The sequence below is a fragment of the Pseudopodoces humilis genome, chromosome 19 (assembly GCF_049639895.1).
Source record: "Pseudopodoces humilis isolate 2021_Gansu_Grassland_sample_001 chromosome 19, ASM4963989v1, whole genome shotgun sequence".
In the NCBI taxonomy this organism is placed as follows: Eukaryota; Metazoa; Chordata; class Aves; order Passeriformes; family Paridae; genus Pseudopodoces; species Pseudopodoces humilis.
The window spans coordinates 4,285,157-4,312,145 of record NC_142218.1 but is presented as its reverse complement, the minus strand read 5'-3'; the positions used below and the strand labels follow the sequence as shown (position 1 = coordinate 4,312,145).

Sequence of the window (26,989 nt, the reverse complement as noted above, 5' to 3'; positions counted from 1 at the left end):
GCGGGCCCCAAACGAGATCCGCGGCCCTTGTCCCGCCGGTTTTGGAGCTCAGTGGTCGCAGGAATCGTTAGAGACAGCTGGGCCACCGCTCCCCGTGCCCGGGTGGCCACGCACCGCTGTGTCCCCTGGCCAGGGGCCGCTTCCCAGGCCGCCCCCGCCTCCGAAGGGGCCGCGCGTTTTGGGGGACAGAGAAAAGAAAAAGAAGGGGGTGCGAGGAGGAAAATCCCGTTAAGAACCTGTCGAAAGCCACCCGTCCGCCTCTTCAGCGGGGCTCTTTTGTTTCTCCGTGGGGAAGGGACTGGCGGCCGGGGGCCTGCGGGCCGGTGCGGGGCAGGTGCGGGGCAGGGAGCGCGGCGCAAGGGATGCGGAGCCGGGCGGGGGGGTGATCCCGGGCTGCGGCGCTGCTGGCGGGGCCCGGCGGGCGTGGGTGGGGAGGGGGGGGAGTGCGGGGGGCTGGGCTTGGCCGGGGAGGCTGGTACCTCCCCCAGAAATGCAGCAATTCTCTCCCCTCTCCTCTTCTCTCCGCGAGGTGGGCGCACTGCGATGGAGACGCGGCGCGCTCTGCCAGGGGCTTGCTCTGCCCGTCTGGTGACATCCGCCGGCTGCTGACAGCCCCCATCCCGCCCGACTCGCCCCCCGATCCCGCCGCGGGGCCCGGCGGAGCGGCCGGAGCGGGCGGCGGGGCGTGCGGGCCCGCTCCCCCCGCAGCGGTGTCATGCCCCTGGGCATCCCAGTCGGGAGCCGCCCGCACTGCGCCGGGACGAGGAGGTAGCGGCTCGGAGCAGCTCCCCGCAGCCGCCCCTCGCCGGGCGATCAAGTCCCGTCCACCGGCCGGCCGGCTGCCCGCCCCGTCGGGTCTCTGCATCCCCGAGGGTCCGCGAGCCGCGGAGTCACCAGAGCCGCCGCCATGGCCACCCTTCTCCGCAGCAAGCTCTCCAACGTGGCCACCTCGGTGTCGCACAAATCCCAGGCGAAGATGAGCGGCATGTTCGCCAGGATGGGCTTCCAGGCGGCCACCGATGAGGAGGCGGGGGGCTTCGCCCACTGCGACGACCTGGACATGGAGCATCGGCAAGGGCTGCAGATGGACATCCTCAAGTCCGAGGGCAGCGAGGAGGGCGGCGAGCCGCCCCTGGAGGGGGACATCCACTACCAGCGGGACGGCACAGGGCCCCTGCCGCCCAGCGCCTCCAAGGAGGCCTGCTCCGAGCTCTCCGGGCAGGGCAAGCCCAAGATCACGGCATGGGAGGCGGGATGGAACGTCACCAACGCCATCCAGGTACGGCCATCGCCGCGGGGCACCGGGCAGCGCTCCCTGATCTCGGTCCTGTTCCCTGCTCTGTGTCTCGGCCAGCAGCCCTGGGCTGATGGCAAACCGGCTTCGGGGAAAAGAGGGAAAAGGGAATAAAAGGGGGGAAAAAAGAAAAATATGTGAAAGATAGAGGAGAATAATAGGGCAGGGGAAAGGAAAGAAAAGGGAAAACGGATTTAAAAAAAAAAGGATGCTAAAACCCCCCAGCACGGCTTTCTGCTTTTCCCTTCCTTACCCACGAACAGGGCACAGTGCCAGGGAGGGGCCCAGGCCCCAGCCCTGTCACACTGCAGCTTCTGACCCCATCAGGCTGCCCCAGCAGGGGTCACGGGCAGGGAGGGACAGGGGCCTGGGGTGACTGGGCTGGTGGTGGGGCTGCACTGGGCTGGGCCCAGTCTGGCCCCTCCAGATGTCCCCAGCTGGGGAGGTCTTGGCGCACTGACAGGGGCTGGGGACAGCGAGGGTAGAGAGCAAAGCCCGGGCACCAAACTCTGGCCTGTTGCGGGTGCTCGGGGGCGCGCTGACGCGGGAGTGACTGTGCGGGTGTGACCGTGGGGGTGGCACGTCACAGGGACAGGGGGGTGCGTCACCGCGCGTGGCCGCGGCTGCGTGGCGTGACTGCGTGACCGCCCGCGCGGGTGTGATGTGCGTGGGCACACAGAGAGCACGCGCGTGACTGGGCCCCTCGGAGATCCAGCAACACGGTTTCCATTTTGTCTCTTTCTAGGGGATGTTTGTTCTGGGCCTGCCCTATGCCATCCTTCACGGTGGATACCTAGGACTCTTTTTAATAATTTTCGCTGCAGTGGTTTGCTGCTACACTGGGAAAATCCTTATTGCCTGTCTTTACGAAGAGAATGAGGATGGGGAGATAGTCAGGGTGAGAGACTCCTACGTGGACATCGCGAACGCGTGCTGCGCGCCCCGCTTCCCCACCCTCGGGGGCAGAATTGTGAACGTGGCTCAGATCATTGAACTGGTCATGACCTGCATCCTCTATGTGGTGGTCAGTGGGAACCTGATGTACAACAGCTTCCCCAACCTGCCCGTCTCCCAGAAGTCGTGGTCCATCATTGCCACGGCAGTGCTCCTGCCTTGTGCGTTCTTGAAGAACCTCAAGGCAGTCTCCAAGTTCAGCTTGCTCTGCACATTAGCCCACTTTGTCATCAACATCCTGGTGATCGCCTACTGCCTCTCCAGGGCGCGTGACTGGGCCTGGGACAAAGTCAAGTTTTACATTGATGTCAAGAAGTTCCCCATCTCCATTGGCATCATTGTTTTCAGCTACACCTCCCAGATCTTTCTGCCTTCCTTGGAGGGGAACATGCAGAACCCCAAGGAGTTTCATTGCATGATGAACTGGACTCACATAGCAGCTTGCATCCTTAAGGGACTCTTTGCCTTGGTCGCCTACCTGACCTGGGCTGATGAGACCAAGGAGGTCATTACAGACAACTTGCCATCCACCATTAGGGCAGTAGTCAACATTTTCTTGGTGGCCAAAGCCTTGCTCTCGTACCCCTTGCCGTTCTTTGCAGCTGTAGAAGTCCTGGAGCGGTCCCTTTTCCAAGATGGAAACAGGGCTTTCTTCCCCAACTGCTATGGGGGTGACGGGCGGCTCAAATCCTGGGGGCTCACCCTCAGATGTGCCCTGGTAGTTTTCACCCTGCTCATGGCTATTTATGTCCCCCATTTTGCCCTCTTGATGGGTCTTACTGGGAGCCTCACAGGCGCAGGGCTCTGTTTCCTGCTCCCCAGTCTCTTCCACCTCAAACTCTTGTGGAGGAAGCTCTTGTGGCACCATGTCTTCTTTGATGTTGCCATTTTCGTTATAGGTGGTATCTGCAGCATCTCTGGGTTCATCCACTCTTTAGAAGGCCTCATAGAGGCTTTCAGAACCAATGCTGAAGACTAAGGAGGGGCCAGAGTTGGGTGCAGGAAAAGAATCGCATCGAACATCCGCATAGCCAAATAATTCTGCATCCCTTTAATGGAAAGAGTCATTATTTTCGTTACGTGCATCCAACAAATTCTATGTTATAGAATCTGCAAACTAAGGAAAGTAAGAAGAGATGAAAGTGCTCGCCCTGGTGTCTTTTTAAATAAGCTCAGATTTAAATCTATTTTTTTGTTATTTAGATTTTTTTGAAGGAAATTATCTGGTGCCCCACCCCTATCTCCTCACTCGTTGCCTGAAGCTTGGCCCCCCACAAACGGCCTGTTGGGAAACAGTCACAGTTTTCAACACTCCTCACAGATATGCAATTCTGTGTTTCAGGAGCTGAAACACAGGTGCCGATCCCATGGGATTGGGTCGTTATGCTCACAGACAGGAAGGAAACCCGCAGTGGGCGCTGGGAGCAGGGAGCTTTGTTTTAACCCTTTGAGAGATGGATGTAGATGAGACCCAGATTGTACGACCAGCCCAACAAGCCCAAGCAGCGTCTGACGACTGGTGATGCCGCTTAGCTGCAATGTTTACGCCGTGGTCACGTAGATGTCAGGACTGCCTGATTCTTCCATCCGAATCCACGCCGAGGAATGGCGCTTCCCATCGAATACAAATGTGTTGCCTCTGGTCGAAATCACAGCCCTGGAGTCCACTTCTCGGTGACTTATGTTTCATTTCGTTTTAACAATTGTTATTTCTAAATTATGAAAAGCTAAAAAAAAAAAAAAAAAAAAGTATTATAATATATGGTTGGATTTGATGTCGTTCGGGATTACAGGAACAAAACTACGACACAATTCATTCTGTGCAATCTACCAGATCCGTGGAGCTGTTTCCAATGTACGTGTGGTGTCATTGTGGTAAATAAGATGAAAAATGTATATCAGAAAAAAAAAAAATCTATCTTTAACATATAATGTGGTACATAAATATATCGAACAATAAAGAGAAAACATAGATGATGAGGCTGGCCTGGTTCGTGGGGAGCTTGGAGGAGCAGGGCAGGGGCAGAGGGAGGTTCATCCTCCCCGTATCGGGGCTACAACACATCCTCGGGCTAAGGGGAGGCAGCGCTGGGTTTCCAGAGAAGGTGGCATTCAGCTGTTTGAGAGAGGTAGGACACATTTTTTGGGAAGCAGCCGTCTTACAGCTGGGGGTGGCGGGGCTGCTTTCACCCCCTCCTCACAGTTTTGCTTTCTCCCGTAGTGCTCAGACTCCAGGGACGGGAGTTTGCCGATGCACCCCGTGTTTTTTGTTCTTGTGAAAGAGGGGAAAAAAAATCCCCTCACAAACAAACAAAGGGAGAGAAATCAACGAAATAAAGGGCTGAGTGTATCCCTGGCTTGATCTAAACTCACCAAACCCTGCCCACGGGTGTGGAGCGTCGGGCTGATCCCCCCTGCGAGCAAAGCCGCCACCGCGGGGGAGGTCAGCCCCACACTCCAATCGTGTGACAGAAAATACCTCGATTTAAAAAAACACTACACCTAATTGTCCATCCGCTGCCGCTACACAGCGAGGATGAGGATGGGGGGACCCACAGGCAGCTCTCCCGCAGCACAGCACAGCTGAGACCCCCGTGGGGCTCCTATTATTGCCCCCAAAAGCCCGGTGGGGCTGGGATGTCCCCCCTGTCCCCCGCCCGGGCCGGTGGGAGCGGGCAGCTCCGCAATGCGGTACCGGGGGCCGGAGGGGGTGTTGGCACAAGCTGGGAAAGGGGCTGCGGGCGGGAGCGGGGGATGTCCCTTCCTGGGGAAAAACGCATTTTGGGCGATTTTCTGGGCAACCTCAGAAAGAAAAGAACAGGGAGCTGTGGGGTGTGTGCCGTGCGAGGACAGGGTGGTGTGGCGCCGGGGGTGGCTGAGCGTGGGGGGCATCGTGGAGGGGCGCCTGGCCCCGGATTAACCACATTTCCTTGCATGCCGGCGCCCTTCCTAGTGATATCCAGCAGCGTCCTACCCTATTCTCAAGCTCATCCCCATCTTCTTCACCGTCACCCCTACCTCCATCCTCACCGCTCTCACCCTCATCACCCCTGCTCCCACCCCGATGCAGGTGACCCGTGATTGCCGCCCTGCCGCAGGCACCGACAGCTCCATCCGGCCCCCGGCCCGTGCTCTCCCCGCCCGCAGCCGGCCCGGAGCCGCCACGGCGGAGCAGCGCCCTCGCCCGACGGCGAGCCCGGCCCGGAGCCACCGCATCCATCCTGAGCCGGGACATGGGATGTGCCCAGCCCGAGCCACCGCATCCATCCTGAGCCGGGACATGGGATGTGCCCGGCCCGGAGCCATCGCATCCATCCTGAGCCGGGACATGGGATGTGCCCGGCCCGGAGCCACTGCATCCACCCGCCGGCCATGAGGACAGCCGGCCCGGATGGGGGGCTTCTCTTCAGGGGTGCTCGCTGCTCTCATTTCTGCCCTGAGCTCTCTGTTCCAGCTCTGCTTTCTCCCCAGGGCCATGATAAGGGGCCAGCGTGCGGGGAGATCCAGCCCGTGTGCCTGCCCTGAGCAGGGCTGAGATAACCCCTCGGATCCTGGGAATAAGGGGAGAGCTGAGGTTGCCGGGCAGGTTAATACACTGCACATCTCTGGTTTGCATCGGCTTTGCACACGGGGCTCTCAGGGAGTTTCTGTCTCTGTGTTCCCCTCCAGGGAAGCAAAGGCACTCATGCCATGCCATGGTGAGCCATGCAATGCTGTGCCATGCTGTGCCATCCTGTGCCGTGCTGCAGCAGCATGGCAGCTGGCTCCCCTCTCCCGCTACTTGTGTCTGGACACAGAATGCTCACAGATTTGTCTTCGTGCTTTACTGGGGCCAAAAGTTCTCTGGTTCAAAGTGCATGATGACAGAAACCGTTTTATAAAGCTTTAATTTTGCAGAGGTTTTAAACTTAATTCAGCATTTTTTTCCCCCTTTCCCTTGAGAGCAGAAGTGGCCCCTGCTGTACTTGGGGCTGTAAGGGGATTTGTGGGGTCAGGGATCCTCTCTTCTATCCCCCAGCGTGAAGAACAGGGAGGCTTGACCAGAGAGTGCCCTCAAATCCCTGAGCTCCCCAAGCGGAGATGGCCCCGGCTGGAGGAGCTCCCGGAGGCGCTGGTGCCCCGCGGCTCCCGGGCACGACCGGGCACCGCAGCTTCTGCCCCGCCGCACTTCCCAGCTGTGCCGGGGCCAGCGATTTCCCAGCGAGCCCCAAAGGGCTTTGTCTCGCTGTCAGCTCTGCTCAGACCTTCCCTCCGTGCTCCTGCCGGCTGACCTGAGAGCAGCTTGCGAAACGAGCCGGCTCTGCCAGCCGAGCCACAGGCAGAGGTTTTGTCCTCTAAACTTGTCCGTGGCTGTTGGTGCAACACTTGTGTCTTGGGCTTGGAACACGGGCAGCCCCCGCAGCCCATTGCTGCAGACATTTTGATGCTGTGCTGGTGCCGGTGGAAGCCTTCGTGCTGTGGGAAATGTGCAGCCCTGACAGCGAGGGATGCACTGGAGGGAGGAAAATAATCCCTCAAAATAGCAGCAGGTTTAACTTGAACAAAACAGAAATCTTCTGAAAAGCCAGGGAATGGCAAAGTCTGATCTGTGTTCCAAATGGCTTTTGTCTGTGCTTCTGGTCATGTGCTGCAACAATCCTCTAAACCTTCTCACTCTGGAAACCGGACAAACAAAGGCCCTCTCTGCACTACCAGGGAATGGATTTATTTCTCTCTGTGTCTTTACAGTTCCTCAAACACAATAGGCACCTCTATTTGGGGTCGTTTCCTGAGACATGAGGCTAATACCAAATCTGTGCATCCACACAGTTTTGCCACCCAACAGGACCATGGCTGGGAGCTGGATGAGGGGAGGGCTGAGCCCACTCCCTGTGTGCAGAGGGCAGGTATGGCTCTGCCTCCTCCTCACACACGGAGCCAGAGACCTTGCCTGTGGTGGCAGCTGGGTATCTTGTCCTTGTGAAGTTTGGATACTCCATATCACATATTCCAGGCTATTTCACAAAATGCTTGTTTTGACAGTGGCAGCAATGTTCTCCATCAACTAATTTTGTACATCTTTGGAGCTTGTGTTTCAGGTGAGGAGCTGGAGGTTCCACCTGTGACTCCACCAACACACTCATCCATCAGACTCCTGTTTGGGCCCCCACACAGGGATATGTGACCACTGGTGCTGGGTTCCAGCAGAGGGGAAGGGATAGGAATGGAGCAAATTTGGGGAGGGCATGGAGGGAAGTAGATTTTGGCTCTGAGAGTGCTCCTCTGGGTTCAGTTCTGATGTGCCCATCTGGATCTTCCTTGGATTCTCAGGTGGTTCTTCCCCTGTATGAGTGGCCCAGGATCCACAGAGCAGGGGGCACACAGGAGGCAGAGGGGAGCTTGTAGGACTGTCACACCTGCCCAGATCAAACATGTAAAAGTCCCTGGATTTCTTGTCCCTCAGTGCTACCAGAGGGCAAGGCTCCCTCTCACCCAGCTCCCTCCTGTCTGGCAAGGTCTGTGGGTTGCTGGGGGATTGGCAGCAGGTCATGTCCACAGTCAGGAGGTCTTGCTGGAGTTTGGGAGGTGACCCATGCCTCATTACCTCTGCTGGGACCCGGCATGTGACCCGGCACAGCCTCTGGCAAACAGAGCACTTTGTTCTGACCCTTTGCACTTCCCTGCCAGCGAGCTGCCCTCTAATCCCCCAAGGAGGGATTTTCCTCTCCCACCCCAGCTCCCTGTGCCTTGGTCCCCTCGGGGAGCGCTCCACGGTAATAATTTACTGCCTGCCACAAGCCACTCCTTCGGACTTTTTCTTCGACCTTCAGACTGCATTGCCAAAATAAAAACAACAGGAGGGAGAGTGGTACGAGCTGCTTCCCACAGCGAGAGTGTGGCAGTGCCTCCAGCCCTGCTGCCGGATCCCAGGAGCCCTGTCTCAGGTAATGGCCATTTGCTTTCTCTGGGATGATTGCGACTTTCCCCTCTTTTAATGAGTTCCTGAAGCTCCTTGGGAGCAGCAGAGGGCTTTGTGAAGGACTTTGCTGCCAGGAACCTGGCTGGCCTGTGGAAGAGCTGCTCCCCAGGGCCAGCAGCTGAAGTGGAGGGGGGCTGAGTTCCAGCAGTGGGGTTGTTTCCCAGCTCTGGAGAAGTCCAGAGAGGAAACGAGCAGCCTCCTTGCTGCCCCTGCAATCCAGTTGGGAAAATTTCTGGCATTAGCTCTGCCTCTCCCAGGAAACTTTCATCAAAGGAACTTCCATCACTCTGCTTGTCCTTGCAGCCCCTCATCAGCTCAGCCGGGTGAGCTCCTGTGAGGAGCACACGTGAGTGTTCCTGATCTGGGTAATTTCAGAATCTGGCAGATCAGCAGAGACCAGCTGTGTCCCCATGTCTGTCCCCATGTTCCTGGGACACCCACACGTGGAAAGGAGCCTGGGGCTCCACTGGGATTTGCAGCCAGCAGCAGAAGGGTGATGTTTACACCAGAAATTTCAGGTTGCGTTGGCTGTGGTCTCCTGGGCTGTGAGAGCCTCTGAGGCCAGGCCTGGTGAAGCTCAGAAACCAGACAGAACATTCCCAAACCCCTCTCTGGCAGGACAGAGAGGGCTGTTCCTGCTCAGTTCCAGAGTAGGGGACAGAGCTGGGCTTGGCAGGTTTCAGGACAGCTCTGCTGCTCTTGCACAGGGGCTCACAGGTCCTGGCAATGCCTTGAGCCAGCTTGGACTGGGCTGCTCGCTGCATCCAGTGCGGCTGCACTGTCTCCACTCTGCTGGAGACAACCTCTGGCTGTGCCAGCACCATCTGATTCCCGTGGATATAAAGGGTTGAGAACATGGATCCCATGCAGCAGAGCTGGAGTTGGCAGCTCTCAGGGATGGAGCAGGCAGAGAGGAGGCATTCCCACAGACACTGCACCCCCAGCTCCTCCTGACGGAGCCAGTGCTGTGCCAGCAGCGAGGGGCCTGGGTTTGGGCAGTGCAGCTCCCAGAGCCACTTCTGAGCTGCTAAACCCTGCTCAATCCAGCCAGGAAACTGCCTCTCTGTCCTTGTCCCACCAGGCTGGGCACACCGGGGCTTGAGCTAGGGGTGGTGGCCCTGTGTCACAATGACCTGTGCTGCAGGGGAAAAGAGGTATTCACACCAAAAAACAGGTTTTGGGCTTTGTGTTGTTTGGGTTTGTGGTTGTTTTTTGTTTTTTCTTAAAGGCCCTCAAGCCCAGGCTGTAATGTGTTCTGAAGTGCTGCTGGGAAAGAGAAGAGGGGACAGCAAGCAGGACAATTGAGCCTTCCACAAGGACAAGGCTGGCCAGGAGGGGCCACTTACAGTCAGGCTGCTTCCAACGGTGTGGTATTTATTCACTAAGACTGTGCCTACACTTGAAAAGCACTTGGGAGCGAAAACAAAGCCCCAGCCACTTAATTTAATGACAATAATAACCTCAGGAATTTGTTCCTCAGAAGATGTAAAGGCTTTACAAGAGATCAGTAATATTCTGCCACATTCACATTTACAGAAACAGAGGCACAAAAAGTGGCAAGAGTTGCTCAAACCCTCCTTAGCTGTCCTTTGGAATAAAAACCTGATCCCCAGTGGTCTCCTCTTGTCTCCTTTTTCCAAAACATGGGGAAATATCCCAGCACTTATGTGTGATTCCTTGGCAAAATCAAAGGCAAGGCTTCAGGCAGAGCCCTGGTTTTTTGAAGCTGAAAGAAAAATGTAGAGGGGAAAAAAAAATCTTCTAAAGAGCTGCAATGATCATCAATAATCTATTTAATCTTTCATAAATCCTCCTAAAAGGAACAAATAGCCTTTGAGATTTTAAAGAACATCCTGTCCTGTCCTGTCTTGTCCTATCCTATCCTATCCTATCCTATCCTATCCTATCCTATCCTATCCTATCCTATCCTATCCTATCCTATCCTATCCTATCCTATCCTATCCTATCCTATCCTATATCCTATATCCTATATCCTATATCCTATATCCTATCCTACCCCACCCTATCCCACCCTATCCCATCCTATCTTAGCTCCTACCTATCTATCAGCAGAGATAACTGAGTAGCCAAATATTTTAGGTCACCTTTCACTGCAGATCCATGGATTGGATTTGCCTTGTGCTTTCTAGAGAAGTATTTGTTTTAGCCTTATCAGGACCTTCCCTGCAATTCCAGTTGCTCAGGACTGTGTGGTTCTACTTCAGTGATACTTTTATGATTATGGTTATGGATGTTGGTAGACAGGGAGATTGGGATTATCTTTCCCTGTAAAATAGAATATAAAATGTTGTCAGAGAGGGAGGGAGGTTATTTCTCTATGTGCAGAGAAAATGGGCTGGATCTGTTGTCCCCACTGGGTGTGTCCTGTCCTGGTGAAGCTGAATGTGGCTTTGCTGGGATGGTCCTTCCTGGAGGGATCCAATTCAGCCACAGAAGGACCACACAGCCCTTGACCCCTTACAGGGCTTGGGAAAGAGAAAGGCAGCTTGCCTCCTGTGAGGAAAAACATGTTTCCAAGTATAGGCAATGTCTGGAGGCTCTGAGCTGTGCCAGTGCAGCTGAAAACACCCTTCTCTGTGGCCAGAGCTTGTTCCCCCCATGGCTTGGCCAGGTCCAGGCAGGAGGTGTGCACAGAAGGGGTTAAGTTGCCTGAGAGCTGCTCCTCACCTTTGAACTCGGGTCCAGCCAGAGGTTTTCCTGGCACAGATGTGCTCTCTGGAGGACACAGAAGAGCGGCAATGCTGGCAAAACCCAGCGCTGACATCAGCAGCTCTCCAGCTTCACCAGAATTGTTTAATTTTGTTTAGGAGTGTGTGAGTTCTGGGCAGGGGAATGGGCCAAGGCCAGTGCTGGTGTAAGGGGGCATGGTTACCTGGTGGCACCTGCAGGGACACGTGCCTGTGTGATGTGTGTGACACTCAGAAGTCCCTTCAGCATGGCACTAATGTGTCCTGCCATGGGCACGGGCAGTGATGGGGGAAGAACAAGAGCTGCTGCAGGGGGAGACTGTGGGCACACAGCACAGGGCAAGGGCACAGCCTCACCTCTTACACATGGGGAGGGCAGGAGGCTAACCCTGCTCACACCTACCTGTCCCACTCACATCATCGTGGTGACAGCTGCTCACCCTGGTCACCTCTCCAGGGAGGGCCACAGGGCTCCACAGGCAAAGCCCTTTGCAGCTGCCCCAGGTGTCTGGTGGAGTCTGATGTTGAATTTCCAGTGAGGACCTGCCCTAAGCTGGGGATTTACTGGTGGGCCATGTGTCCCTGTGCTTCCAGGGGATGTTTTCTCCTGTGCCAGGGAGCCACTGGTGTCAGGGATGTCACCCTGGGTACAGCCAGGGTAAATTTGGTTTCAGCTCCTCGAAAGCATCTAAACTGCAGATCCTTTCCTGACAGCAGAATTACATGAATTTAAGAGGTTTTGGGTAAATTTCTTCTGTGTTACAGGAGCTAAACCTCTCAGCTCTCTTCCATTCCTTCTGTCCAGCAGTCCCAAAGTGCTTTGTCACTGGGGTGATGGCAGAACCCCCCAATAACCTCCACCAGACTGGATGCTGGGTGGGTGCTGCCCAGATGAGGTTCAGGAGCTGGTCCCATGTCCCAGAGCCGTGCCTGGCAGCCAGTGCTGGACCCAAGGACTCGTTTCTGCTCTTACTCCTGTGCCCTTCACCTTTGCAGACGGAGGAACATCTGTGTGTGCTGCTTCCCGAGGACAGCCGGAGCCAGCCGCTGAGTTCCTGCCCCAGCTGCAAGGAGAGGAGATTATTTCTGCTGGTTTATGTTTGTGGCCTGGATGGAGCTCTCCTCCACTGCCCTGGGCAAGACAAAGGGTAATGCTGCTGGGTGGCACTGAGCCCTGGGGATGCTGAGGCCATGGAGAAGGCTTTTCTGCCAGTCTCCTGCCAGTGTTGGGCTGCAGAGCCTGGTTCCCGTGGGACACACACAGGGGACTTGGCTGGGAGGGGACGTGGCAGCTTTGCCTCGCACACCCAGCCCTGGAGGGTCAGTGATCCTCACAGAGGGGGTAGGATGGACAAAACTGACCCAACACCACTTTGTCCATCGCTACATGACGTCAGATTAACTGTTTTATGCACTTCAGCTGTTACAATTTTCCTTACAGGATCCTCCTGCTTTCTCTTTTGATGGAAAGTAGGTTTTTAATTAAAAATACCTTTTTCCATGGAAATTAAAATCAAGTATATTTTGTTAACAACACCGAGATTTTCATTAAAGAAACAAAAGCAGAAAGCACTGACTAGAAAATGTAAGTTAACTAATGAAATTTTTCTGAAATTTGACTATTTCAATGCAAGTGGAGGCAAAGCTGGAGAAAAAAAAACAAGAGCTATTTCTAAAAGATGTCAATGCTGATAGCTTGAGAATATTGGCTGAGCAAAAAACCAGGTTTTGACCTGAAAGTAGGTAATATTACAAACAAAATGCAGCTCCCCTCCCTTGTTACACATGACACCAAGGAGATGTTCCTGATGATCTCCCTCTGGTAGCTCTAGTCCAGGCTGAGGACCCATCCTTCATGAGGGTGGCCAGCCCTTCTGCTTCCCACAGCTCTGCTTTTACCTCCTTGCATCCACCACTGAAATTGCTCTAGAAGCTTCTTTCATGGTGCTGCAGCTTCAGGCAGGGAGATTATATAGGAAACTACAATAGAAGCAAAAAGTGACTGCTTTATTTTTAATGAAGAGAGAGAAGATATCAGCCCTTCTCCCGGGTCTCCTTTTGCTCAGAGCTCAGTCTCTGGTCTCTCAAATCACCAGGCTCTCCGTGTGCTGCAAAGCACCAGCCTGGCTGCCCTGGCTGCAGCCCTCCAGGGTCCCAGTTTTGACCTCCCTCCAAACCTCTGGACAGAGGACAAATTTCCAGCTGACTTGTAAAAAATTCAGAACACCTGAGCTGCCTGCCAGGCTGTGATTTGTTCCTACCCACCACCTGCACCTCTTCCTTCCCACCCAAAGCTACCCCTCCCACCTAAATTCTAAAATACAGCTAGCAGATGTTTCTTCATCTTTTGCAGCTGGTCAGCTTTTCCTGCTCTCTTTAAAGTGCTGTAGTGAGAGACTAGAGGTGGTAGACTTGTTCTGAGGAGCTGGGGGTGGTGTGTTTAGGGGCTAAATGAGGTGCTGTAGGAAACAAAGCTCTTCCCCTCTGGGTTTTAGGAAGGAGCATTGGGCTCCTGGCCTGGCAGGGTGGGCTGGTGGAAGGATGGGGAATGAGAGGTCTCCATGCTTGGCAGTTGTGGACTGCTTCCCGTGCTTCAGGGCTCAGCCTCTGGGAGATGTGCTCCCAGGTATGTTTGATGACTTGTTTTCATGGAATTATTTTTTTGCAAAGTGCTTCAAGCTTTAGCCACCTGCTGTTTCCTTTAAGTTCTGCATGTAGCTTTTTCTCTAAAATTTTCAGGACTGGTTGTCTCCAGCTTGCCCTGAACCAGGGCTGCTTGGCTGGGTTCCTGCTCTGTTTTGTAGTGTCCCTAGGGTGTAGAGAACAGGGTCTGCAGGAAAAAATTGGACAAGCCAGAAGCTCTCCAGAGGGTAGATAAAAAAGCTTCCTGAAATGCAGAAGGGCTTTAAAGTCTTTCCTGACCTCTTCCTGGACTTGCTGTAGTGTCTCAATGGGAACGAAAGTGGAGTTCAGTACTAGCTTGCAGCTATCTCTTAGATCTGTAGCAGGGGAAAACTTGAGCCTTTTTTTCTCTCTCCAGTAAAAGCACGTGTTTGGAGGAATCCTCCTTCCCACCTCCCTCCCTGCTCCTCTCTGAGCTGAAACTGGGGCATCTCCCCCTTAGGCTGTGAGCAGCCCCTGTGCTGGGTGAGAGCTGTGGGCTGCCCAAGGTGCCCCTCCAAACTCTTCCTCCAGAGCATCGCCTGCTGTCCCAGTGCCGGCCCTGCCAGGCCTGTCCACGCTGGCAGCCAGCCCTTCCCGGAGCAGGAGGGGATGAGGGACTGGCTCAGAGGGGTTTGCAATGTAGGTTAGGCAGGGAGGGCTGCCGAGAGCGGTGACATCAGGGAGGAGGGTGGGAGCAGCCCGCAGATGACGAGTCTATGAGGTTGTGTCTCCGTGCAAGGTACGCGTTGCATTAGTAATGTGTTTGTAGCAAATAACGCTGGGCTAGCATGGGAATGTGGGTCACCACTGCCAGAACTGTGCGAGGAACGGGGAGCTGCTTGTGCTGTGCTGGGAAGCAAATGTATGTTACCGAGGGATGTGTGGTGGGGGGAGATATAGCTGCAGGAACTGCTCCAACTTGTAAGTAGCAGCTTTCTGTTGTGTGAGCGGGTACTTCCTGCCTGGGGGTGCCTGTGGCCGGGAGTTGGGGTGAGATGGTCTTTGAGGAGGGGGCAGTGGGGTGCAGGGGTTTGTGTTCCTGATGTGTAATAGTCACGTTATATTGGGGAACTCCTAGACTTGCTTGCTGATGCTCTCTGTGGCCGTGGCCGTGCCTGGAGCATCCGTGCTGCACCAGCAGGCGCAAGGAGGGATGCAGCCGGGCATGGATAACCAAGGATTCCAGCGTATCTTCGTGACCTAGTTCTGGTTCTGTTGTTCAGTGTGTGCGCTCAGGAAATCTTGGTGCTTTAGGGGGAGTAGGGTTTGTTAGTGATAAGGAAAAGCCTGCTTGACTGCTTGTGAGATTTAAACCACAAAACAACCTGGTTTGGAAGGAAGAGTTGGGCTGGGGAAGGTGGCTCTGAACCTGAAAAGAAAGTGATGTGGGATGGGGCTTTACACATCCTAAAAATGGGTATGGTACTTCAGTGCCAGAGACTTTAACCTCAGAGCAAGTCCTTTTAATGAAAAAGCTGTGCTGGAAAAGGCTGCCCTTGGTCAACAGGGACTTGTTGAGTGGCTTCACTTCCAGCAAAGAGGCAGTGGGGAAGAACAGGGCTGGTGGAGGGAGGCAAGAATGGGCTGCCAGGCTGGAAGGGGCTCCTGCCTAGCAGCAGGTTGCTAAAACAGGCTTATTCAAGCCCCTTGGAGCTCGTTGGGAACTTGCCCTGTATCCCGTGCTGCTGGTAAATACCTCCAAGGCATGTGGATGTGTTTCCATGGCTTGCTCGTGTGCTCTCCAAGATGCCCAAGCTGTGATATTTCCATCTGTGCCTGAGTCATTATTTCCCCCACGTCAGGGATCAGAACAGGGGCTGGCAAACTGAGGCCAAACCCAAGCTTGTGGGGTTTCAGATTTGGAGGAAATGGGCTGTATCAGCTGATGGAGCTGCAGGCAGTGAGCAGGACTGAGGTGTTAGGCTGGGGTCCTCTGGCAAGAGGTTCCTGAGCAGGGGTGGGAACCTTCACTCCTCTCCCTACTGCTGCCTTATGCAGCTTGGGGTTTGTCCACACACACCTGTGTGTCCTGTGCCAACCTCCTCCCAGGCCTGGGTCCTTCAGTGAGTGCTGTCTGCTCAGAGACAGCAGCAGCAATGTCCTTCTGCTGTGGCCATGGTATCTGCCCAGCCTGTCCAGCAACCCTGAGGTAGGTGTGGGATGACCTTCAGCAGACCTCAGCGAGCCAGGGAGAGCCAGGCTGTCAGGGAAAGGACTATGCCCAGTGGGAGGAGATGGGGCTTGATCTGTCTGGGTGCTGCCTGTGCGCTGTCCCTGCTGGTGGGTGCCAGCTGGGACAGGATCTTGGACTTGCTGCAGGGTAAAGTATGAACAAGGTCAGGGGCCCAGACCAGCCTGATGTTGTAAGTTCTCCCTCTGCATGGGTTGTGGGCTTTGCTTTAAATTCCTGCTCTGCCTTTCTTATCCATTCAGAAACTCTAAACAGCTCAGTTTTTTGGCTGTTCATCAGAGCTGCCCCCAAATCCCAGATCTGCTGGTGGGGCCAGTTCAGGGGCTCTCAGGACCCTCTGCCTGGCAGATCCAGAGAACCATGCAGGAAGGACTCTGTTATGGGCTTGTTTGCCTCAAAATTCATTGTCCTACAAAATCCTTGCCCAGGGAGATGGGCTCTGGCAGTTGTTGTCCATTCCTTGGTCTGGAGAAGAGCTGTTCTAGGGTGACAGGTTGCTTGTGTCTGTAAAGCCCCTTCTGTTTTGATGGAGAGGGAGACACATGTTTCTGTGAATGTTTTGATTCTTGCTTTCCCTTTGGTGGCAGAACTGCGGAGTGAAGCTGACTCTTGAAGTGATTTTGGTGTCTACTCCTAAGCAAAACAAGGAACTCCTCTGTACAGGCTGCGCTCCTTGGGCTTCCCTCTGGCTCATCCTGTGCAGCAGGGAGCAGGCCCAGGGCTTCCTCTCTGTGAAGGGAGAGGTGATGATGATGAGTGGTGGCAACTGCCTGCACAGCTGAGCAGCAGGGATGCTCCATGGCGGGAATCCCAGCTTCTGGCACTGGCTGTGTGTCCTTGGGCAAGTCACTCCTGTGATGTGTGTGTGCTGGCTTACCTCCTGCAGGGCCTGAAAGGTTTCATTCACGTCCCTAATTACTCACAGAGTCCTGAATGAAAGGGACAGTGGATGTGCCAAGTGTGTGACGTATCCCAGTACAACCTCATCCTTGTAAACACTCTCCTTGTCCCCCCTGGGGGCACAGGGGTGCCTTGGGAAGGTTTGACAGTGGTGCTTTAGCCTGAGTCCCCTCGGCCACCAGAAAGGGTGTCTGTTTTGTGGCACTCATCCCTGTCCTGTGAGCTATTGAGGGCTCCTGGTGAGGCTGGGAGGGAAGATGTCCTGGTTCCTATAATTTCCTGGTTATTTTGGTATGTGAGTGGAAGGGGGAGGAGGGTGGCTGTGGAGAGAAGAGCAAGGTCAGTGAAGAACAAATGTGCCTCTGTGCACTTGTGATCACGCTGCCAGCTAATCGGCTTCGGTGCTCCAACTTTCCTCACAGAACTCATCAAGCACGGCCGGGAGAGGATAGAACAAACCATCAAGGCCTCTGGCTCCAGGCTCTGCTCGTAGTGAGTATGAAACCCTCCCAGTGGGATGGGAGCCCTTTAACAGCTCAGCCCGGTAGGCCCTGTGCTGGCTGGGTGGTGGATGGAGCTGGCTGGCACCGGGCAGATGTGGGCAGTCCCTGACACAGCCGCCAGTATCCGCTGCTGCCGTGCTCAGCCTGGCTGCGCAGGAGGGGTTTCTTTGGGATGGCTGGGGGTCTGTGCCTGGTGGTGTGTGGGGGCAGACAGTGGCAGCACCCACAGGTGAGATGTGGGGAGGCTGGTGGGGTCTTTGGGCTCCCTTTTTGGGAGGGGTAAGGCAGAGGGTGGCTGTGGGGATGAGAGCCTTCAGAGCCTTGATGTGGTGTATGAGAGTGTGGTGGGGCTAAGGGGGAGTCTCAGCTCTCTGGGGTAGGGGAGAAGGGAGCAGAGATGCTTTGTTCGTGTTATCTTCTTAATTCTGGCTTTTGCAAAGAGTGTAGGGGAACCCTTAAAACCAAAGGGAGGAATCCCTGAGGCAAGGGTCACCCACCCCCAGTGATGCTGAGGCAGGATGGATGTGAAACAACAAGTGTTCAAGTCTGGCTTCTCTAGCCCCAGCAAAAGCTGCACTGGGCAGGCAAGAGGTCTTTAATGCCTCTGCTCACTGAGCCTGCCGTGGCAGCTCCTCTTCCCTGCAATGCCAACAACCCCAAGCTGCCCTTGTCTGACCTGGCCTAGGGAGCAGCCTCTGGCTGCTGCCAGCCCCATGGACCATGGTGGTTGAACCTAGCTGGACTCTCCTGGCTGCCTTGTGAGGATACTCATTGGGCTGCAGCTTCCCTGTGCAGTGGGGAGGGGGCTGCATCTGCCTTGAGAGGGGTCTGGCCATGGCCAGGAGAGATGTGACTTCACCTGGCCTGGTGCTGTGTCGCTGCTGGGGCTGTGCTGTTCCTCATGTGCTTGTGCAGCCTGTGCTATTGCAAGTCAGGGGCCAATATTAGATATTACATATACTTGTTCACCCAGAACTCCTGTTTCCCTGATCTCCTGTCAGCACATGCTGCTCCCTGCCTCCCCCAGGGTGTGGGCATCCCATCCTTTGGGGATAGCAGTGCTGGGGAGCTCAGCTGAGCTCCCCTGTGATGGAAGGGGTGCACACACTGGGGTTTGCACTTCTCCCTGCCAAGTTAGTGTTGTGAAGCTGTGTTGTGAAATCTCTCTCGGATTTTGTATTCAACACTGCCTTCTTCTTCTTTTCCAAGTGCTGAGCGAGTTGTGTTTTTAATGGATCGTTCCCGGAGCCCAGACAAAAGCAGCCAGGTGAGAGCATGGCTCTGAACAAGCAAATCCTCACCTTTGGGACAAAGGGGGCTGGTGCCTTTAGATGAAAAACAAGGAGAGAGAGTCTGTGTTAGCCTGCTGGGAGTCTTACTGCTGCCCTGTCCTGTGAGTGATGCTGGGTGGAGAAAAACAGAGAGGCCCTTTTGGACAAGGCATGATGTTCCCAGAGTCTGGGGAGGGTAAGATTCCTAGGGAATGGGAAGAGGAGGAAGAGCATGTGTGTATGTAGCCCCTTGCCTTTGGAAAGAGGGAGGCTGTAGCTCTGTGGTGCTGGGTGTGCACAAGGCATAAAGTGACCTTAAATGTTTGCTGAAGTATCTGATGGGTGTTTTATCAATGGCTCTGTGTGAGGGATACTGTGTTGAGAAAGAGAAAACCCAACCCACAGTATAGTCCTTATAACTAAAATTCTTGTTATCTTCTCTAGCCTTCAACACCAACTGACAACATCAACCTTGGACCTTCTGCTAACCCCAAGTAAGTTTGCCAGCAAAGCCAGGTAGGGTGTGGAGTGTGAAGAGAGCTGGCAGGGGATGCAGATGGTCCCTGTGTGTCACAGGGTGGTGTCTGCAGGAGTCTGGACAAATTACATTTCTTGCCCTTTAACACCATGTGTGTCAGCAATGCACCAGCTTCCAAGACTTAAGTTGTAGCTGGTACTTGTTATAATCATCCTCTCCTGGCCATGTCTGTAGCCCCTTGTCCCTTTTCTTTTGAGAGGTGTAAGGGAAGGTCTTCCTCATCACTGCTGGCTTCCTGACTATCCTTCTCTAGAAACAGGGACAAGCTGTGTTCCCTGTAAAGGCATGTCCTTGTCCTTACAGGTGCTGTCCCTGCTGCTGCCTCCAGCCCTTGGGGTGCTGAGGGGCTGCTCATGCTCTGCAGGGTGCACTGACACACACGGTGTGAATCCTGAGCTGCCTGGGAGCGAGGGTCACCTGCCAGCGCCCTTTAATCCCTTTCACAAACACTCGTTTTTCCAAGCAGGAACTTTGCTTTGATGGTGGTGTTACTGTTGCATGTTTCTCTCCCTGAAACATTAACTTGTTTTATTCTTGCCCAACAGTGCCAAGCCAACAGACTTTGACTTCCTGAAGGTTATTGGCAAAGGAAGCTTTGGAAAAGTAAGTGGGCTTGTGCAGGTGGGCTGCAACTGTTTGGAGGCAGCTTGGAATGAAAAATTGTTGGTGAAGGAGCTTCTGGCTGTGTCCTTTGCTTGCCCCTCTCCTGAGGTGTTTGGCCTGAGTGGGACTGAGATTAAATAAATCCTGAAATACTGTTATAAGTAGTACATTCTAATTTTAAGGTTCTTCAACCTCTCTAAGGACTGAGGAGTGAGGTGTTTTATGCTCAGGGTGGTGATGCTAAGAGCTTGATTTGAAGTTAGTTTTGAACTTTTCCAGCAAAAGATCTCCAGAGAAAGCTTGGAGACAACCAGGATTCACTTTAAATGGGACTGACCTGAAATGCTCCAAAATGATTTTCTATTGGGTGTCTAGGAAATATATGTGGAGATATTGAGTGCTTTTCTTCTGGCAATGAAGAAGTGCTGGGAATTGAGAGGGCTGGAGCTTGGTCTTTAAAACCCTGCACCTGTCCCTCTGAAGTACTTTTCTGTGAATAATCACTTACAAGAGTGTTGAGCTAATGAGGAAACACTGACCAAGGTGAGACAGCTGTGAGCAGGACCTTCTGTTGCAGGTTCTCCTGGCCAAACGCAAGTGTGACGGGACTTTTTATGCAGTGAAAGTCCTGCATAAGAAAACCATCCTCAAGAAAAAGGAGGTATGTGTGCTCTCCTGGGCTATTCTGGAAACTGTGGTCAGTGTATGGGCTCTCTGGGTAGTGCAATGGGGGTACCTGGCATTCAGGTAGGGAGTTCACGTGTTAAACATGGATTTGCCTGTGCCATGAGAACAAAAGAAGAGATTAATTAGGTCAGCTAGGAGGGAGAGGTTCTCTTTTTGGGGCTGGAAATGACCCTTGTGGGTTCCCAGCTTCCACCTGTTTTGAAAGCAGCAGTGAGCTCTTAGGGCAGGCTGGGCTGGATCCTTACCTGAAACCTTAATGCCTTGTCTGCTTTTTGATAGCAAAACCACATCATGGCAGAACGCAATGTGCTCCTGAAAAATGTCAAGCACCCCTTCCTTGTGGGACTCCACTACTCCTTCCAGACCTCGGAGAAGCTTTACTTTGTGCTTGACTATGTAAATGGAGGAGAGGTGAGTGCACTTACAGGCTTTGGTTTAATCCCTTTTTGGTCCTTCACAAATATGCTGCTTTATTTAAAGCTATTTCTTGTCAGAAGATGATGATGTTGAGTGATAATGTTGTTCTGACTGCTGGCAAGAAGCAGCCAGGAATACCTGGCAGGATACCTCACCTGTAAATTGAGTCAAGATCTTGCTGGCTATGACCTGAGCCAGATGACTCCCAAAGTAAAAATTCTGAGAAAAGGAATATTGAGTCATCTCAAAATGCTATGGAGAATATGGGAAATACTTGTGTAGGTGAGCTTTAGAGAAAGCCCCTTGTGGGCCGGCTCTGAATCCATGTCTAGTGCTTAGGGGTGATGCCATTGCAACTTTCTAGACTTTTTCTGTCCAGTGGAAGTTTACCTTTCTCAGCTGTCTTTCTGTGCTAGCTGAAACTGGCTGAGAGATATTGTTAAGGAGGATATTTTGCTCAAATCAAGTTCATGTTGGGGACCTTTACATGTTCAGCTTTCTGCATGTACCACTTCTCATGGCTGTACTACCACTGTAATCTGCCTGTGGGTTGTAGTAAAATAGGAGCTTAATCAGGTCAGCAGATGATGGGAGCATTTGTGAATTAATTAATATTTGTGAATGATGAGGAGGAGAAATGAAGCAGTTTCTAGAAAGGTGTTTGGATTGTGTAAATTCACTTGGCTTGGGCTTATTTCATGCTGTTCATCTGCTACCTGCTACAAATCACTTTTCACTTATATAGCTGGCTTTCAGCCTTGCTCCAGATTAGCCTTCATTTATTTAAAGGCATGAACAACTCTCTCACCCTCCCATAGCTCTTCTTCCACCTGCAAAGGGAGCGCTGTTTCCGTGAGCCCCGGGCCCGATTCTACGCTGCAGAAGTTGCCAGTGCCATTGGATATCTGCATTCCCTAAACATCATCTACAGGTTAGGCAGGGGCAGCAAGCCTGCCCAGACAGGGGGTGCAGAGTTGGGAGGGAAAGGGATTCACCAGGGAAGTGAAATGCAGGACTGGGGTAGCTGAGGAATGTCCTACCCCAGACAAGGCTGCTGCTGGCACTTTCCCCTGCAAGAGAGGACCTGACAGACAATGAACCATTCTTCCCCCTTCCCAGGATCTGTCTGAGAGTTAAAGATATAAAATAAACCTGGCTCAATAAGTAAGTAATCCTCTCTCAAGTAACAATTTATGCATGGAAATGCAGGCTAACACCTGATCCTGTGTAAAAGCAGCCTATTTATGTTTGCCTGTATGTATACTGGTGGGAGTCTGCAATTTGGGAAGATCTTGATGATCTGGATTGGGAGACCTTGTAAGCCCCTGTTCTTAGCTGATGCTGTTTCAGATACATGTTTTCTAAATATCTGGCCAAATGTGCTCAAACAGCACTTTGTCTTGCAGGGACTTAAAGCCTGAGAACATCCTCCTGGATTGCCAGGTATATTCACGGCTTGGGCTGTCTTTCTGATGGCTTTAAAAAAAAAGACCACAAGCAGAGGGCTTGCAAGCTGGACTACAGCTGACACCATGGCATGGATTTAGTCTGTCTGCCCCACTGCACTTGTGTGCAGATCCTGGAGGGATGAGTGGGTTTGCCCTCTGGAGAACTGCATGGTTTTGGGGCCCTTGGCTCATTCCCAGAAGCTGGGACCTGATCTGTGGGCAGGAATCAGAGGGATGAAGAGACAGTCACTGCTGCAGCTCTGGTGGTGACTGTTTTGTAAATTGGCTCTGGGATAAAGCAGCAGAAAATCACAGGAGTACTGGATCTCTTTCATGGCTGTCTAGCTGCAGACAGATAAAAAAAAAAAATAAGAAATCTAGACTTCATTTTTTCTACAGGCTCCAGTCCCTGTATTATAGAATGAACATAAGGGGAGGGAGGGGAAGCAGATCACCAATGGGGAACATAACCCATGTGAGAATTAATGTTTAGGAAAATCTTTGGAGATCCTGTTTTGTCTCCAGAAAGAGTGGGTCAAGTTAAATTTGTCTTTGCTTTAGGGACACATAGTATTGACAGACTTTGGACTCTGCAAAGAAGGAATGGAGCAAGAGGAGACAACTTCTACCTTTTGTGGCACTCCTGAGGTACTGCATGTGCTGGGGATTTGCTCTGACCTGAGGGCTGGAAACCTTCAGATACATGGTGCTCTGGGTCTTGGGCTTATGTGACACCTCAAAAAGTTATAGGCTCTCTGAGGTTGTCAGCCTGAAGCTGGAATTCAGATAAGGCCTTCTCTATCCAGCAGACAGCTTTACCTGTAACAACACAGTAATTCTGAAGTATTAATGACCTTGATCCAGGGGATCCTGCACTTAGAAATGGCCAAGCTTGTGAAAATAGCTGTGGAGGTGGAGACAACCTTGTCCCTGGGAGCAGGATGTTTGCCTGCTCTGAGACCCCAGAGGACAAGAACAAGGAGCCTGCTGGTACTGGCATGCACAGGACCTTGCTGTGCTCTCCTGTGTGTCCTTGGTGCATGCAGGAGCTGCAGAATGCCCTGCACAGAGGAGGGGACCAGGCTCTCCTCTGGAATGTGAACACCACTCAGAGGGGAGGAAATGCCTTTCCTCCAATGTACTCCAGCTGGGTTTTGGGAAAACCTATTTCCAGTCTGGCTTCTTGGAGGCTTTTTTGCTAGCTTCTTACTGAGCCTGGGGATTTTGGTAGCACTTCAGCCTAGGTAATATCCCTGTCCCACTGCTTTCCCCAGGCAGCCTGACAAATGGTCTGTAAATACAACATCTTTCAGCATTCAAGCTCAGCAGAAGTGGGCAGGAATTCCCCTCCTTTTTCAGTGAGGTGTCACTTATGCAATAGCACAGCATGAAGCAAGCAGGAGTGTTTGAGCTTTGTTGTCTAGTTTTGGTGTGTGTTGGTGCTTTCTCATTCTAGTTACAGCCTGATAGTACACAGAGGTAATTCTGTGGGAAACTGTTCTGCAGCCTGCTCAAATTCTTGCCTGTTGCTCCTTGATGGTGGCTCTTGGTAGCTTTGCTGCTTTGGACAGACTTACTGGGGCTGAAAACTGCACAGGAGCTTTTAGAGGTGTGATATGTCATAGTGGGACAGGATTGCTGGCTGAATTGTGGCAGGCAGCAAATGCTTGTAGAAGTCCTCTTGAGGAAGAGAACCTCCCGTAGCTTGGAAGGACACTGAGGGCTCTGGTAGGTGTCTCTCAACCCCATTGCTCCAAAGCAAGTGAAGAATTTATTAGATAATACTACAAAAAGCATCTGTGTTATTCTTAATGCATTTGCTCAAGTTGAGCTGCAGACAGGTTTGGGACTAAGAAGGGCAAAGCCCTTCCTTTATAATCTGACTCTAATATTTCCTTCTGACTTCTCAGTACCTGGCTCCTGAGGTGCTAAAGAAGCAGCCCTATGACAGGACAGTAGACTGGTGGTGCCTAGGAGCTGTCCTCTATGAAATGCTCTTTGGACTGGTAAGTTTGGAAATGGACCCGTTTCCTTTACGTTGTGGAAATTTTATTTGCAAAAGCTGTGGTGTGAGGTTGATCTGGTGCTCACAAGGTACTTGATAAACAACTAAATCCTGAATTAATGATCTGGTTCAACCCTACCACTGCCCTTTTGATGAGAGGTGTGGCAGGTCTCCCTCATTTACTCACTGCAGGACCTGTTTTGACCTGCAATGTGTCACTCCTTTGGGTAGCTCATGTTTTACCTGGCTGCTTCTCCTCTCTTTCAAATTAGCCTCCTTTTTACAGCCGGGATGTGTCTCAGATGTATGACAACATTCTGCACAAGCCACTACAGATCCAAGGAACCAAAACTGTGGCAGCTTGTGACATCCTTCAGGGACTTCTCCACAAGGACCAGAAGAGGAGGCTGGGTGCCAAAACAGACTTTGTAGGTGGCCTTCACTATGAGCAGGAGGGAGGGAGGATGGAGAGGAAAATTTCTATTCTGAGCATTTCTTTCATAACAGCACTGCCTTGGAAAAAACCTTCCCACACAGTCTGTCCCTTCAGCCTCCTACAAGGGATACATGGGGTTGACTTGGATTTCCAAAGGGAGAGGGGTGGGGGCCAGCTAAGGACACCAGTGTGTGATGGGTCATTTCCCTTCAGGGCATTCCTGGACTAGGACCCCAGTGTATTAAGGATTTGTGGATATGGGTATGTGGTAACTTCAAGTCTTTCTTCAGCCACTTAGAGCTGTCAGATCAGGTGCTGGAAAAGGAGGGTTGGCAGAAGACTGACTTTTCCTTCCTGCTTTCTGTACAGCTTGAAATAAAGAACCACGTATTCTTCAGCCCAATAAACTGGGATGATTTATATCACAAGAGGATTACTCCTCCATTCAACCCCAATGTGGTAAGTGGGTAATTCTGTCTGTTTTACACAAGGGATTCTCTCCAGATGCCTCATGGTGACACTGAGGATTCTGAGGGGTGGGTTGGGACCTGTGGATGCAGGTGGTGGCTCTTTTGGAAGAGCAGCTGTGTTGGACTGCCTGAACACAAGGGTCTGGTTTGGGTCTGCTCACCCAACGATTGTGTCTCTGCTCCTTGGTTAGGCTGGCCCAGCTGATCTGCGACACTTTGATCCTGAGTTCACCCAAGAAGCCATCTCTGCCTCCATCACCCGCACACCTGAGCTAGCAGCCAGCAGCTCCAGTGCCTCAGATGCATTTTTAGGATTTTCATATGCACCAACTGAAGAGGACATTTAAGTTTTATAACGGCTTTGTGAAGCCATATTTTAAATGAATGGGTTTTATGTTTTTGTTTTGTTTTTCCTTTTGAGAGGATTGGTACTATCCTTTGCTCATGGTTTAAGGAAATTGGCACTAACACACTAACTGGCTGGGATGGAACACAGATCTTAATTTTTGCTGTTTGGTGGATTTTCTCCCTAAATGAATATTTTCCTGCCAGGGAAAGTGGGACACTGACTATGATTTTCCCCGAGTGTCTTGTGCTGCTTGGCAGAATTGCATTCACTCTGTGGCTGTATCTATGGTTGAGGCATGTGCCATTATTCACATCAACAGCCATGTCCCTGTAACTGGACACTTTTTTAATTTTTTTTTTTTTTTGTGAAACTATGGTCAGCTATGTCCAATGTCTTTCCCAAGCCCTCAACAGGAAAGGAAACTCTTCATATCACCATGAACAGTGGCTTCCTTCCTTTAGGTGAACTCTGTCAACTCAAGCTGCTCATCCTGGGCTGAGTAAAAAACTGTTGATCATTTATTGCTCCAAAGGCATCTGCAGATCTGTAAATCCTGAACTGCACTGTGGTCTTTCATGCCAGCCTGATCTGCCTCAACGTGAGATGATCATCTGTCTGGTCCAGGATTGGGATGCTACTGAAGCCACAATGAGGCTGTGACAGAGGAGCAAATGTGTATGAGGAAAATCCCAGATCAAAAAGGGGCTGGGGAAGGGAGCTGAGTTGCTTGGAAAAAATGGAAATAACTTTATAGCTGGCCTCTGCTTGGGGTTGGGGGGTGCTTTCACAGTGTGTGCTTGACTTGCCTCAGGCACACCAGCACTTACTGTGATGAGCACAGGGCAGTGAACAGCGAGTGCTGACCAGGCTCCAGCACTCACCTGAAAATGCCCATCACTGATGTGGAACAGTTATTTATTCTGCCTTAATTTAAGTGCTGGTGTATTCATTGAATGTCACTTCCCACATATTTTTTTTAAGCTGTTGTGTGCTGTTGCTGTGGGGAGGACAGGGGGCTCAGAGCAACACGGGGATAAACAAGGGGCTGCCTAAAAGTTGTGTGATGCTCATGCTGTGGGGAACCTTGCGCTGGTACAACCGTGTTTTGGTTATTTTTTAATCAGGCTCTATCTTGTACATGCTGAAGTCATTGGAAGTATGACGTGGTTTATATTAAAGTTGTAAACACTGATGTGCTTCTCTGATTGTCCTGGTTGAGTGGAAGGAGGGTGTTTGTGCTGGGCCTGAGAGCATGACGCTGCATGCAGAGTCACTAACACTGCTGCGTTTAAATTAAAGAGGAATTCCCTCATTTAAGATGATCACAGAATCATGGAAGGGTTGAGGATCTTAAACGTTATGGGTGAGGATCCCTTCTACTCTCCCAGTTTGCTCCAATCCCCATCCATCCTGGCCTTGGACCCTTCCATGGATCCAGGGGCAGCCACAGCTTCTGTGGGCACTCTGAGCCACGGCCTGCCCCCCCCCCCCTCACAGGGACGAACGTGCAGTTGTCAGGATTGGGATTTTAGTCACGAGCAAACTCGAAGGCCCAGGAACGTCAGGAGCGGCTTCAGGCCAGCGGGACTGCG

General features: G+C 52.4%; 2 protein-coding genes across 7 annotated transcripts; both read left to right on the top strand.

The window, feature by feature from the left end:
• The first annotated feature begins 519 nt into the window (after positions 1-519).
• On the top strand, positions 520-4,222 carry SLC32A1 (solute carrier family 32 member 1). The gene is made up of 2 exons (XM_005524644.2): positions 520-1,279; positions 2,040-4,222. The coding sequence occupies exons 1-2, from the start codon at positions 908-910 to the stop codon at positions 3,225-3,227; spliced, it is 1,560 nt and encodes a 519-aa protein (XP_005524701.2). The 5' UTR covers positions 520-907; the 3' UTR covers positions 3,228-4,222.
• A 3,714-nt stretch (positions 4,223-7,936) lies between these two features.
• Positions 7,937-26,589, top strand: SGK2 (serum/glucocorticoid regulated kinase 2). Of its 6 annotated transcripts, none has more exons than XM_014254242.2 (16): positions 7,937-8,172; positions 9,436-9,572; positions 11,912-12,063; positions 17,093-17,162; positions 18,383-18,440; positions 18,889-18,938; positions 19,528-19,585; positions 20,163-20,246; positions 20,552-20,683; positions 21,508-21,620; positions 22,096-22,132; positions 22,699-22,785; positions 24,048-24,143; positions 24,415-24,570; positions 24,948-25,037; positions 25,240-26,589. In XM_014254242.2, exons 3-16 carry the CDS (start codon positions 12,012-12,014, stop codon positions 25,393-25,395), a joined length of 1,239 nt encoding a protein of 412 aa, XP_014109717.2. In that variant the 5' UTR covers positions 7,937-8,172; positions 9,436-9,572; positions 11,912-12,011; the 3' UTR covers positions 25,396-26,589. The 6 variants fall into 6 exon arrangements, with proteins under 6 accessions (XP_014109717.2, XP_014109715.2, XP_014109716.2 ...); XM_014254240.2 differs by having other exon boundaries at positions 8,465-9,572; XM_014254241.2 differs by lacking the exon at positions 9,436-9,572.
• The last annotated feature ends 400 nt before the right edge of the window (positions 26,590-26,989 follow it).